This window comes from Thermobia domestica, chromosome 13 (assembly GCF_964235325.1).
Source record: "Thermobia domestica chromosome 13, izTheDome1.hap1.1, whole genome shotgun sequence".
Classification (NCBI taxonomy): domain Eukaryota; kingdom Metazoa; phylum Arthropoda; class Insecta; order Zygentoma; family Lepismatidae; genus Thermobia; species Thermobia domestica.
The window spans coordinates 214804610-214819122 of NC_137466.1; the positions used below are offsets into that span (position 1 = coordinate 214804610).

At 35.1% G+C, this 14513-nt stretch overlaps 1 protein-coding gene across 5 annotated transcripts in view; it reads right to left on the reverse strand.

The window, feature by feature from the left end:
- LOC145669009 (metabotropic glutamate receptor 3-like) overlaps window positions 1-14513 on the reverse strand; it is a 150223-nt gene that overhangs the window by 20759 nt on the left and 114951 nt on the right. For all 5 annotated transcript variants that reach the window (XM_081737337.1, XM_081737334.1, XM_081737335.1 and 2 more), the window contains 5 exons: window positions 13433-13623; window positions 11542-12063; window positions 6869-6988; window positions 4732-4859; window positions 927-1119 (listed from right to left, as the gene is read on the reverse strand). In XM_081737337.1, coding sequence (XP_081593463.1) covers window positions 927-1119; window positions 4732-4859; window positions 6869-6988; window positions 11542-12063; window positions 13433-13623 — 1154 coding nt within the window. The remainder of the gene's footprint in view (window positions 1-926; window positions 1120-4731; window positions 4860-6868; window positions 6989-11541; window positions 12064-13432; window positions 13624-14513) is intronic.

The window sequence follows — 14513 nt, forward strand, 5'->3', positions numbered from 1 at the left end:
AGAGCAAAATCGACCGCAACAATAATTCCTTACAGTTTTATCTAAAATGAATCAGTGTTTAACTGTTCCATAAGTCACTGCAGCTTTAAATGAAACACGACAAACTCAAATATTTTGTACTATGGTTGAAAGATTTTTACCGTTCGTTGGTCTAGGACTGGGGTGCACACACGAGGAGAAAAGGGGTTCCAACGGGATCAGACCCTTCCCAAAACTTCCTAACTCAACATACATTGTACACTCTCTAAATAAAAATGTACTTGTTATAATAGGTAGATGGTTGATGTAGCATGAACATTTGATATTACACATCATCTGTAGTCTTTCTCTTATAAAAACAATCTAGTTCTATCACTTTTTTCTGAAAATATAGGTGGAAGTTTTTTACAATTACTTATCATCTTTTCGGGTTCAGAATAATACCTGTTCAATACTACATACACGCAGGAGGTTATAATATTTGACCCCGCCGCAAAAGTTTGGACCTCCCCAGCAAAAATTCCTGGGTGTGCGCCTGGTCCAGGACGATGTATAACCGCTAAGAAACCAAAATTAACACCTAAATATGAGAAAAATAGATTAAGCTAGACAAAATATACACAAAAACTATAGCCCAATGAAAGGAAGGTATTTGGAAGATGTACATTTCAGTTATTTCAAATAAACTCCGCCACATTGCAACCCGCGTCTCCATCATTCGACGTGTGATCGTGTGTCTTGATAAAGTGTTTTCAACACTGCTCTACCCTGGTAAATCCGTTCCTTTTATTTTACCCTGATGTTTTTATCTTTCTTTCTCCTGTTTTTATCCTCCGTGACAAAGGCTCCAGGAGAGAGTCGAAAGCTTAGAAGTACAATGGTAATGAGAAATGCTTTATCTATCTCCAAATATGAGGCTGTACTAAGTATTGCTTTAATAAACTTACCAAGACTGGATACAGCCATAGCACCAATGGCCCACGGATTTCTGTAATCATTAAATTTTTCTTCAACTTGACGACACTCCTTGAAGTCTTTGGTGGGAACAAATCCTTTTTCACACAATTCGCACTTGAATTCATTCAGCTTTCGTTCAAACCTACCACATTTATGGCAATGCCAACAGCATGTAGTTCCAGGCTACAAATGAAAGATAGACATTTAAGTCAAAGGTATAATAATGTGATGTGACAAAGATACAGGAAACAAAAAACAAACATCATATACAGTCAGCGACAAAAGTTCCTTCCATTTGATGAAAATAGTTTCGTAAATTAATTCAGAATGGAAGGACAGTTTTCAGTAAATTAAAAAGTATGTAATTTTCTATACTTTTCAGCCATACCTCCGTTGTACGTTGTAGCCATATCTCTCGTTATTCCCAAAATAAAATTTTATCAAACAAAAAGAATTTTTGCCGCTGACTGTACACAAACTTACAAACAGATGATGAAGAAACATAGAAATAAAATATTTTTTCTACATAAAGAACATTGTTCAATAAGCAACAATAGTGATTTGTACAGCTTTAAATTTGTTCCGTTTCTTTATCTGATCGTATCTGCGAACTGGATTAAGAAAACAATAAGAATACATTGTTAACATGATGAGTACCTATAGATTGTTATCAAAATAATACAAACACTTGAAAAAAAAGTTCAATTTACTAGATTAATATGCTGTTGAACCACTTTTCGTCCTCAGAACAATTCTGGTGCCACATGGGGTGAGGTCATAGAAATCGTGAATGGCATCAAATGGATCCATCCAATGAATATTATACCATTCCGTGTGCAGTGCATCACTCAGTTTCGTAAGGGAGGATTGAGGCAGAAATCTGTTCCGGATTTATCCACAGCTGATCACAGATGTTCAACTATGTTCAGGTCCAGAGATTAGATAGGCCAGGGAATTTGGAGGGTTGGATGTAAGAACCAGGTAAATCCTTTTCTGAGCGAATTTGAGATTTTCACATGTTCCAGTAGGAAAATATCACTTTACATTACATGCAGGAATCATGTAGATGCGATTATTATATTCAGTGTTATAATGCAAAGGAGGTACCTACATACAGTGTTCATCGTGAAATTAGAACAAGAAGCAGGCAGTTCCGGAAAAAAAAATCTAAAAGTGGACTTAACTGGTTCTTGCATCCAACTCCTCATTTGTTCAACTTCATCCCGTTGTTCTTCAAACCACGCTGCAACAGCTCCAGCTGTGTGTATGGGCGCATTATCATTTCGTCATTGCTCGAAAATAATATCTGGATCATAGGATGCACATGTTTCCCTAAAATGGTAATGAGCAGTTACGCGACCGGTAAGCGTCACTAAAGGACCCACTGAAAACTAGGATACTGCGGCTCATAACAACTCAGAGTCCCTGCTATGATCACGGTTGGGTGGAGATACTGAAGATAATAAGCTTCCTTGAGCGTCAGCCACACATAAACATGACCCTTGGTTTGAAATAAAGTACATGATGACTCATCCGATCATGTCACACGTTTCCAGTTATCAGGTAGTCCATGCTGCATGTTCGCGGCACCAGTGGCGTCCTGCTAAAGCGTTATGGTTTCTTATCTGTGGTTTCGCCCGTGCAATCCAACCTCGTATATCCATGTCTTGTATTTCGCGGCAGACTGTGATTGTTGATACAGGCTGTGGAAGGCGCTGCTTAAGTTTCTATTGCAGCGCAGTCACACGACTGCTCTGGGTGACAATCCGCTTTAATGCTCGGCGTAACCTGTCACTAAGAGTTTTCTCCCGAGCAATTCTTCTTCGTCGATGTGGTTTTCCGTAAGTTTTATACGCTGTCATTACCCTGGACTCAGTTCCTCACCACACACCTAACAGTTGCAACTTCTGTCACGCTCACACCACATAGTCGAGCGCTAACAATTTTTTTCTGTTCGAAAATCAGAGAGGTTATCCGTCTTACACTATCATCGTTTGCTCAGTTCGCTACACGTTCCCGTTCTGCTGCTCCACTCATAGTAAAGAGTTTGCCCTAAAACACCATCTGCGCTACGGACACCACCTGATCATTGCCAACCCAGACATCTGACGTGTTCTCAACTCGATGTGTTCCTATTATTTTGATAATCACCTGTATGCTATCTTTACTTTCTACTCCATTGATTTACATGGATAATTATTTTTCTCTTTAAAATGAATTGGAATTTTAATGACGTGATTTTACATCTTATTCAAGTCTAATTACATCTCTCCTGTTATTTTCTTAAAATTAAGCCGTTATTAGTATATTAACCTATGAGCTAGATGTAAATGTTTAAGAATATCGTTTATATATACGGAAAAAAGAGGGCTAAGATAAATTATTTTGGTATTTACTTTGTTCTTTTGAAATATGATTTATAGATGTGCCTGTGTTATATTAAATACTAGCCAAATGTCCGTTCTTCGCAGAGAAAAATAAAGTTGATGGGAAAGATATTTATTTTTGATTCAAGTAACATTTCACGGAGATACATAATCACTCGTCAAAGATCTGGAAACAGCAAAAAGTTCTAAGATTTCCTCCTTTAGAGGTCACATCTCGTAAAATACTCTTTTATTCGAAGCCTAGGGTACATTGTGAATATTTCGAAGTTTTCCGAGTAATCCTTTCGGAGATATGGAGAACGAAAAACAAGTACTTTCAAGCAATGAAAAATTTCCTTTATTATCATGATCAGTTATATCAACCTGTGAGTAGTTGATTACGAAACTGAAACCTCAAAAACCCAGCTTAACCCAGTGGTAACTAGCTATCAATATAGATTTAAATCTGGAGACCTGGTTAACCATAGCTCCTCAAGACAAAGCTATTGTATATAATACGAGTACAATGTAATACAATCGATCAAACAATGAATTATGGGCTGTAGGTCTAATGTCAGAATCGTAATATGACAAATTACGGATGCGTTAAAATATCAAATAATACTTTTGATAAAGTGGATACTTTCTAATATCTAGGATCAATATTAACAGATGAAAATCATATTCACGAAGAAATTAAATGTCGACTAAAAGCAGGGAATTCATATTATTATTCAGTTCAAAATTTCTTGTCGTCGCGAATTCTGTCGAGGAATTTGAAGCTTAAAATATATAAAACGATAATCATGCCTGTTGTTCTGTATGGTTGCAAAACATGGTCGCTTACACTGAGGGAAGAACGTAGACTGAAAGTATTTGAGAACAAGATCCTGAGACGAACAATCGATCCCAAAAGGAATGGGAATGGGGAATGGCGGAAACTTCATAACGAGGAACTACATAATTTATACCGTTTACCAAACATGCGTTAGGGTCATCAAATCTAGGAGGCTCAGATTGGCAGGTCATGTAGCCAGTATGGAAGAAAGTAGGAACGCTTTCAAAGTCTTAACTTGAAGACCAATCGGAAAACCATTACAAAGACCTAGGCGCAGATGGGAGGACAATATTAAGATGGATCTCGCAGAAATAGGAATACAAAGTAGAAACTGTATCCAGTTGGCTAAGGATAGAAGACAGTGGAGAGTTTTTGTGAACGCGGCATTGAACCTTCGGGTTCCATAGGCCAATGAATTAGTTAGCTAGACCTAATGTCAAAGAGTTTAGCAGTACAACATACCTCAAGTTGAAAAATCAATCAGCTTTGAACTGTTGGTCAGGGAGTTTATGTTATGATATCATAACATACTCCTATTTGTAATTGTAATAATATATTAAAATATATTTAAAATAAATTTAAATTACTTACCGCTAACTGTTTAATCTCTGATGGCTCGCATGGTTTGGCGCAATTGGATTCAGGAAACGTTGGTTCCTCAGTTCGATACTTGATGGCGTCAAGGTCAATATACATCTGTGGCTCACCATTCTCACCTACTGGACATCGGCCATTAGAAAACAGGAAATGCCAGACAAGCCTGTGTTAGTATTCTTTTGTACAGCAGAAGAAAGCCAGTGACAATGAAGCAGAGTACACGAAGCAACAATAATTAAAGGCAAACTGTACTGCACTTGAATTGTCTTTTCCTAGTGTTTCGTAAATTGTTCAAATATGAAAAGGAAAGAATCACCAAAAAAAAAAAAAAAAAAAAAAAAAAACTTTCGTTTATCAGAAGTTGTTTGATTCTTTACGATCAGAAACCATAATCATTAATATAAATTGTAATAATAACCTGGGAGTTGAAACGTTAACTATCAGATTAAAAGTCAAATAACAAATGCTTTATGAAAGCTCTTTTGTACCTTTTGCATTGTAAATTAAAAAAAAAAAAAAAAAAAAAAAAAAACAGGAAAGTAAATAATCCTTAGCTTGCTTCTTAAGACTAGAAATGGGCCGCAATAGCTCAGTGGTAGAGCATTCACCTCTGATGCACGAGGTCCTTGGTTCGATCCCAGCTCGCACCAAGTGAGCTTTGTGGTGGACAAACACCGTGTGCCTATGTTTTTTCGGGGTTTTCCCGTTTCCTGCCACTTTCTTCATTCCAACGTTTCATTCATTTCTCGTGATCTCCTTTAGACTATCCGGCATAAGCGTCATTTTTAAATAACGAAATAGTGGAATGAAGAAAGTGGTAGGAAACGGAAGAACCCTCAAAAGAACCATGTATTATGGGAATTATGGGAAAGTTGATATGGGAAAACATGAATTATGGGAAAAGATGATAGACACAATAGAAAGAAAGAATTAAAAGGATCAACATAAGCTATTAGGACAGGTGTATAATGTTAATCAAGTGTTATAGTGGATAGTGAACAGAAAGTGTGAGTGACAAACACCTAATTAAGAGTTTAGTTCTTAACCAATTAAAAGATTTATAAAAGATGTAAAATGTTCTCAATAAGTGCGCAAGAAGAGAAAGTGACAGCTAACATGTAATTAAAAATTTACTTTTTAGAAACAATTAAAAGTTTGGGTTTTGTCAAGAAAAAGCCGGAGTGTTTTGCATTCAGATTGTATTTAAGCTGTCAGAAATTGGATATTTCTCTCTTAATGTGTCTGAGGAAGGCTATGTTACACAGCTGAAACTAACACACACACACACTTATATATATATATATATATATATATATATAGAGAGAGAGAGAGAGAGAGGGGGGAGAGATTGCTTTGTTCAGTTGGAGTTTTAGTAAACTTAATGTAACAAAGTGCCAAGAGATCCAATGGTAGAGAAATCTTATATTACAGTACATAGTTACAAAGCTTTTCAGGTATATTTCAGAAATGTAAATGATTTGTAAAAACAGTAGGAATAGTAGAAGAGTTAATTGTAGAAAGCAGAAAAATTGAATTATAAAGAAGGCAAAAATAAGACAGCGTAAATATACAAGCAAAATTATTTAAACAATAAAAGTTATATTATTAATGTGATGTAAATGGTTAAAGCAATTCATTTGACAAAAGAAAGAAAGTGATGAAGCAAATGGAAACAGGATTTGAATTTTCTTCATGAGCTATGAATTAAATTGCTATGGAAATTCCGAAACTTATGTGATTTCAACTGTTTTAGAAAACAAAATGAACTTTTATTTGCTTACTATGACGTAAAAACAACTCAAAATCCGTTAGGATAGGAGACTATGAAATATGTAGTGAACACATATTTGAAATCTGCAAAAATAATTTCGCAGTCAGTAAAAATAATTTTTACTTAATTTTCACTCAAAATTTCACATTATTAAAAAACGACTTCAATATAACAAGTTATTTTGGAGTTTTGAAATGCTAGACACTGTAAGTAAATTGCCAATATTATTTTGATATTTAAGTTAAAAATTAATTTATTACACAACTATACTTAATATGTGAGAAAATTTTAATTTTAATTTTACAAATCTATGACTGAATACTAAGAGTTACGACATTTATGATAGTATATGATACTTACGTGAATAATTTCCAACAATGTTCCAGCTATAATTTTTATTATTTTCTTGGAAGTTGAGAACCGAATACCTCGGTGGCCCATCCCCTTTATTAACAAATCGAAAGGGCAGACCAGACTCATCTAAAAAATAAAATATATTAACATTAGAATTAACGATCAGTTTAAATAGTAAATCTAATATATAGTATATTCTACAGTGCTGTTTATGAAAACTGCAAGAAATAACGGGAATTCTACCAAATTCACAGGATTTGTATGATGGACGAACGATTACAATTTGAATAGGAAGCAGTCCTATGCAAGCGACGACGCAAACGATTTCTCAAAAACATATCGAACGCCTCCTTAATTCAATACCAATAGCTTTAAACACTCTAATTTGAGCACATGAATGATTCCGTGTTTTAATGACTTATCAAGGTTAGAGATATTATTAGAGAGAGGCAGGCCCTATCCAGGGGGTATAGGGAGCAGCACCCCCCCAAAATTTAGCCGTCCCCCAAAAAATTTTCACGGTAGGCTTGCAAATGAACTATAATATGGTTGGATCGCCCCCCAAACTTCAGCTGATCCCCCCTACATTTTTGGGCTGGGTACGGGCCTGGAGAGAGGTATAGCAACGTAATTAAGTATTACTGTAAGGAGCAACTCACACATTACTTTGTATTCATTTTTAGAATATTTAGAAGAAATTCTCATTAGAACTCATCTTTTAAAAAACAAAACAAAAAAAAAAAAAAAAACGCTAAGGTCAAACAGCACAAAATTGACAAATTAAGAATCAATAATTTGGACACCTAATTGTTAATTTTTAAAGGACGGCAAGCCACTTTTGTGGCGCACATTACATGGGCTTTTTTGGCCCGCATGTAATAGTTTGCCAATCACGGAATGAAGTCAAAGTTTTGTCTGAAGGGTTCTCTAACATTGCAGTTATAAGATATGTTTGATAAGTAATGCTATAAGCATTTGTTTCAAATACTACAAATAATTTTTAATCATCTTTAAATGGCCGCTGGCTGGTGATGCATACAGGGAGTTCCCGTCCTTCAAAGGTTAATCTAAATTTTTACTGACTACTTAGAATGTTAAAATGGTTTGATTTTGCCATAAACTGGCTATAGTGGCAACATTTTATATAAGGAAAAGAGATGGTCAGTAATTTTATTCTTATTAATAACTTTGCTTTTCCATAACTACATCAATATTAATATAAAAGAAGCCAGTTTTATGTTTTAACCGTTGTGCTCCGAAAACATTAAATAATAATAATAATCATAATAATTTAAGATGTTGTAACGTAATGGAATTAAGTTTGTTCCAAAAATCTGTATACCAGTTCCTTACTGTATTCCATCAATTTGAGTTCAAGTCAAATCTTTGTAAGCAATGAAAAATTATTAATTGTCTTACCCGCATTAGATTTTGGTCTCCAGTGCTACTTTTTATGGTAACATCCAAATTAGGAACACTACTATGCAGTAGGAACTTTGTTGCCTGTTTCAGCAACTTGACGAAAGAGCAAAATTATTCGGGAAAGTACCACTAAGCATGGGGACAGATCAGGGCCATGCCGTGGGGAGCAACGGCCCCGGCGCCGAAGTAAGGGTGCGAAAATTTCGGGAGAAAAAAAGAAAAATATAGGAAAAATTGCTTGGAATATATGTATGGGGGCGCCGCCGTATACTCTCGCCCCGGGCGCTGATTTTCCACGGCACGGCCCTGGGACAGATACCGTTCAATTATAATTATTTCCATTATTAGTTCATCTCAGTGACTGCTGTATGGACAACAAATCACGAAGAATAATAAATGAAATTTTGATATCTTTACTCTTGACCAAAATTGTCTAAAACTGTATTTATGGCAGGTAATTTCGCATTCACCCTTTCTCCTATCTTCCACTATGGTATCTCAAACGAAAGCATAGTTTGTGAGAAGAAGCCACGCTGCAGCCGCATATATTTAAATCACGCTCGACTCTAACCATAGGAGCTAAATACACGGTTCTGATTGGATGAAGTTATCCGTTTCTCGCCACGTAGCATACATATAGCATAAATCAAACGCCAACTGCCGTCTGTCCTTGTGGTCGAGCATGCTAGTTCACGGGCTGGTAATGAAAATCGCTTTTGACGTAGGTTCAAACCCGGCCCAAGGAAAGCTTTTTTATTATTTTCATAAGATTTTCATCATTAAAATAAGATAAAAATAGTACTCATTTGCCGTTGTACGTAATATATAACGTATAAAAAAGAGATTTACTTACGCTACTAAACATAGCTGAGCGAGCGTCAGCGATCGAAGGGGGTTAAAAACACCGCAGGGCTCGTTTTATTCCACCTTGACCCCCACAATAATACCACGTGACATTACGTCACAGTCGGGTGGTGCAAGTTCGATGTAAATCTAACCTCACTCGCTTCCTTGTGACCAATTTAAAAGAGTTGGCTAGGTTAGGGCGTGAAAAAATGTTCTGCAGCCATTTATGAAGCAAAAGGATATGAAATGCGAGCCCTCCAGCACTTTAATGCATAATTGCCTTATAAAATACACGCCTAGTATATCAAAAGTGGAACATTTAAGCTTATGTCAAATATATATAGTTCAGCCTATTAACATCAAGAAGTTGACAATAGAATATATGTTTCCAGTGCTACAACTTGAAAGAAGCAGAATATGAACATTTTTTACTAGTGTGATATTATGAGCGCAGAGACAATAACTTTTCCGTCAGTAACTGTCGAAATTTTACGTGTGGATAAAATATTAAAAAGTAAAGTAAGGAATAAATAAAGCATAGAAAAACTTTTTTTTTAGTTAGTTAGTTAGTTAGTTAGCTGGGGTCGACTTTTTGGATAAATATCTGTTTCTATCTTGTGTCATATTCGCTATGATACCACACTACACCATATTATTTTAAACACAATCTCCCTACTTCTCCTTTGGCCAGCCTCGGACTCGTCTCCCATTTGTAAATTATAGAGTTTTTGTAAAGTTTATTTATTTATTTAGTGTTTTTCTGTTACTCTATGTAAGTGTATAAATATGAATGCAGCAACTGAAAGTGCGTAATAAAGTATAGTGAAATAAATTCCGTTTCCAAGTTCCTTTATTCAGTACAAACAGTGTGAATTTTAGCCAATGAGATGTCGTTGCATGCATGCATTGTCATGTATCTATGTATATGTATGGACAACAGGTACATATAAATTTTTGAAAAACAAATATATGTAGTTGTTGGTGTGACGTTTTGTACATGTTATTGTTACATTTTTATTTTATTTTTTTATTTTTTTTATTTTATTTATTTATTTTATTTTATTTTATTTTATTTATTTTTTTTTTATTTTTTATTTTTATTTTTTTTTGTATTTTCGCTCGGTTCCAACAACCAAGTTCTTTGTTGAGACTGTACCTAGGTATTAAAGCAGAATCGAAACCTTGTATCTCTCAAAATACAGAATCCGAAAGTAGACACATGGGAACCGAACCACCATACACTCATATAATGGCGTCCTTACTCACACGGATATGAGAAGAAAGTACCTTTATGTTCATAATTTCGTGTCTTGAAATTCAGAATTTCGTCCTGTAAACCTCTAATGTCTCTACCATAATCCTTTAAGGGTTTATGGTAACTTTTGTTATCATTGCGTAGTGTTGTCTTTGACCGCTTATTTAGGTCCTATAACAGGCATTTAAGTCTTTTTTTTATTGGTCAAGTCAAGCATGGACTAAAGAACACCCCAGATGCGTTTTAGAACCGGATGCTCCAGTTGGCGACGCCAAATGGGAGCGGAGAAGTGTGACATTGTTATTTTTTCCTCTTAAGACAAATTTCAAAAAATTTTCATGTCCTTCGTTTTCAAGATATCAGATTGAAATTTTATGTGCACCTTTGAGTATTTCTCTCTCTCTTTTTTTTTGGGAGGGGGTGCGGATACCTACGTGAACCCAGGCACGAGGGGCGTAAATATCTCAGGGGGTGATTTTTAAGAAAACTTTCCGGTTTTTCGGAATTTTCCAGTTCAGGTGTATGATACGAACATGTAAGTGATACCGTTGGAAAGGGTACGTTATACTGAAGAAACCATGAGGTTTGAACCATGACCCTAGGCCTAGATCTGGGTCACCTTCAGACTTTCAAAATTTTTTTCCGACCTTTGGCTTCAAGATACAAGATTGAAAATTTTCAGACGTATTGTGTACATAAATACGTATTTTTTAGAGATTTTCAAATCCCTACTTGATTCCAGGCCTGGGCCAAAGGGGCTCAAAAGCTTTGAATTCTTTTCGAAAAAACTTCCGGTTTTTCCCGATTTTCCTATTTCTGGTGTATAATACGGACAAGCGATTGGCACCGTTGGAAAGGATGCTCTATTCTGAAAAGAACGAGGTATGAACCATGATCCTACGATAAATAGTAAGGAAGCAGTAGCTGTTTGACTGAAAGTCTAAAATTTACCTAAAAAAATGGAACTCCTAAAAGGGATAGGTTATGTGTGTAAGAGAGCTAATCGGAATAAATAATTAATAAAGAAAATCAATAATAAATTCAATATGTGGTATATTATACTATATTAATTAATATAGTTAATCATAATGATACCTTTCTTATTCCAATGGAAAATCTGCAACAACATCGAAACAGAAATTACAAATTAACCTACCTTTGAAAGTAACATTTTCCAGATATTCTTTCAGTTCTTCTCCTTCAAAGTGAATCATTCCTGGACAAATTCCTCTTTCCCCACCACACTTGTCAATATGCATATTGTTCAGTGCATGTGCAAACGCATGAACTGAGTCTCGTACGAAATGAAGATAACGTTGATGTTTCATGTCATTATGTATGGGAAGCCTGTATTCAGGATCACAGCGACTTTGGCTCGGTGTTGCCGTAGCATTAAGGCTACAATTAAAGATGGTTTCCCAGTATTCTTTGAACCAAGGATTTCTTGTGTTGTTATCTGGAGTAAGCCTAGAGAAATAATCATCGAATCCTTCCAACGGTCTCACCAGCGGCTGAACTGTTAAAGCACCTTCTAAAATGTTTGTATTGTCTTCAGCAACAGACTCTCGGCTACTCCAAGCATCTGATCCGATCCAAACAAATTTAGATCCTAGATTTTGACGACTTGCAGCTCGTAAGAGGTTGCGCATTGCTCTTTTCTCGGCAAACACAATCACAACTGAAAAGCAAACAGAAATAGTTTAATTTATTTGTGTACGAGTTCAATTTATTTGTGTACGTTCACATACTTAAGTATAACATATTTATATCTCAAAATTAATTTATTTTCCTTCTTAATTTCATTAAAACAACAAGCATTATTTTATTCAACAAGTCAGAGCTTAAAGCTTGCGGAAGGCTGTTGATTTTAACCTTATATATTTCTTTTGCAAAGAAGCACTTTGTAGCTGATAATTCCTCTGTTTTCGATTATGATTACCACTATACTATAGCAATATTACGCAGGAATCAAACAAAGAGACACATTTAGCTTAAAACTAAAGTCAGAATGCCATATAGCATACATATATTTTGGTTAAATATTTTCATACCTTAAAATGCCACACATGTGAATCAAACCTAGAACAATTTCAGTGAAAGTGCAACTTCTTTACAATGCGAAAATACAATTGGTTTGGCTTTTAAAACAAACTGCAGGAAAATCCAAAGTTCTTCGTGCTAATGGCAGGATTTGAACTAAGAATCCCAGACATACGAGAGCTATTAGGAAATCTATAACGTAGTAAATCATTAATCTAATAGGATCCGAAAAAGGAAACACTCTTTGAAATTGTTACCAAAATCTTGTCAATCAACACGCTACTCTTTGTTCTGCGTTCCATTTTCGTCCTGTTTAAACCTAGAACAGAGAATAACACATATCTAGTTTAACTCTTTTAGTTTGGGTTTGGATATTCTTCCCCAAACATCATTACAGACACGTTGTGTGAAGTATGAGTGTATCTAGGATCGATTCACAGTTATTCGATATTTTATTGTTATCTAGTTGGATCAAAAGTAAAAGATATTTTTCGATGTATATTAGCTAAAAATATAACTACTATTAGAATTGGTAAGAAGTGCTAAAATATTCTGAATCATATGTCCTCTGGGAACCTCAATACGTCAACAAATTATTTCGTTATATACCGGTACTACACTACATATATACACTAGAATATAGGAGCGGCATTCAAGTCCATCCGAAGAACTTTGTGTTATAGGTTCAAAATCGAATCCCAGGTGGGGATAGTGCACGTAGTAGGAGCTGACAACTGTGCCCTGTTACTAGTAGGTAGCACTCATATGGCACGCCAGTCCAGAGACCGTCATTCAAGATGGCGGACAACAGTGTGGACGAGTACATGGAACAGCTTGTGGTGACGAAGTTTTTAGTGAAAAAGAGCATAAAACCAGTTGAAATGTAGAAAACAGTTCTTATTCTTCTGGTATCTTATATTGTAATTTTATCCCTTTTTAAGAACTAAGAGGAATCATGTCATGATTCCGACTACATTAACACAACCGTGTTGTCATTAGCAACTTACCACTGCTTTTGTGGTCAAGATTTGCAAGAATTTGGTCATAGTCCTTGTCGGTGAATCTTTCCAAATCAATCCTTTGTGGCTCGGAGAAACATACACTGTAATTGTCACCCAAAGACTTCAAAGTTTCGAATCCATGGTTTCCATATTCGTTGTCCGAATAAACTACTGACACATACGTCCAATTGAATTTCCTATTTTTAGAAGATACAATTAAAATATAACATTTTTAATAGATAAGATATCTCAACTTCTTTTCTGAAGAACATTTTGATTGTCAATTAGAAATTAAATAAGCTTGTTCAATATTAAAATGAGGAAGACTTGTATTCAGAAAGTCAAATAAAAGCCGTATATATGTAAAAAGCTAAAGCTAATATATGTAATAAGCTATTATCATATTATTATGATCAAGATAAATTCATAAAAGTACTCCATAAACTCAATTAAAAGAAAAGAAGTTATCCTACTTTAATAAATATCAAAGTTCTATCAACATGAAACATTTCCTATACATAAATTGAAAAAAAAAAAAAAAATAATAAATCTACAATTACTCTGTAACATGACTTTTTAAAATTTTAATATGCACTAAAATTAAATGTAGCACGTTTAATAATAAAAATTTTATTACATGATAAAGGATGGATTTTTTTCTCTCGAGTACTGTTCCAGAGACCAAGGTGAATCTTTCACATCTTAGGCATACAGTGTTGTATCCTTCTTATATGTTTATCTATACCTAGTGACAGTGTTGTCACTCAATAACAACGGAAATTTTGGAGAGTTTTAAAAATTTCCTTGTTACTTTCCTCCCTTCGGCATTACTGGGATAATTGGTAGCGTCCCGTCTAAAAGTCTACTGTATAACTTTTCGAATGAGATATCATTATTATCGATACATCAACTACAGGGTGTGCTATAATTTTTTAATCGCAAATCACCAGGCTTCGGGACCTCGAGCAGTACTCCCTTATCTCGGAAGGGGAATTCGTCATATATTAACATACGTTTTTTTTACTTAGACTGAACTCTTCTATGACATCCCAAAACATCAGCACTTCCTCACCAGACACCATGTATA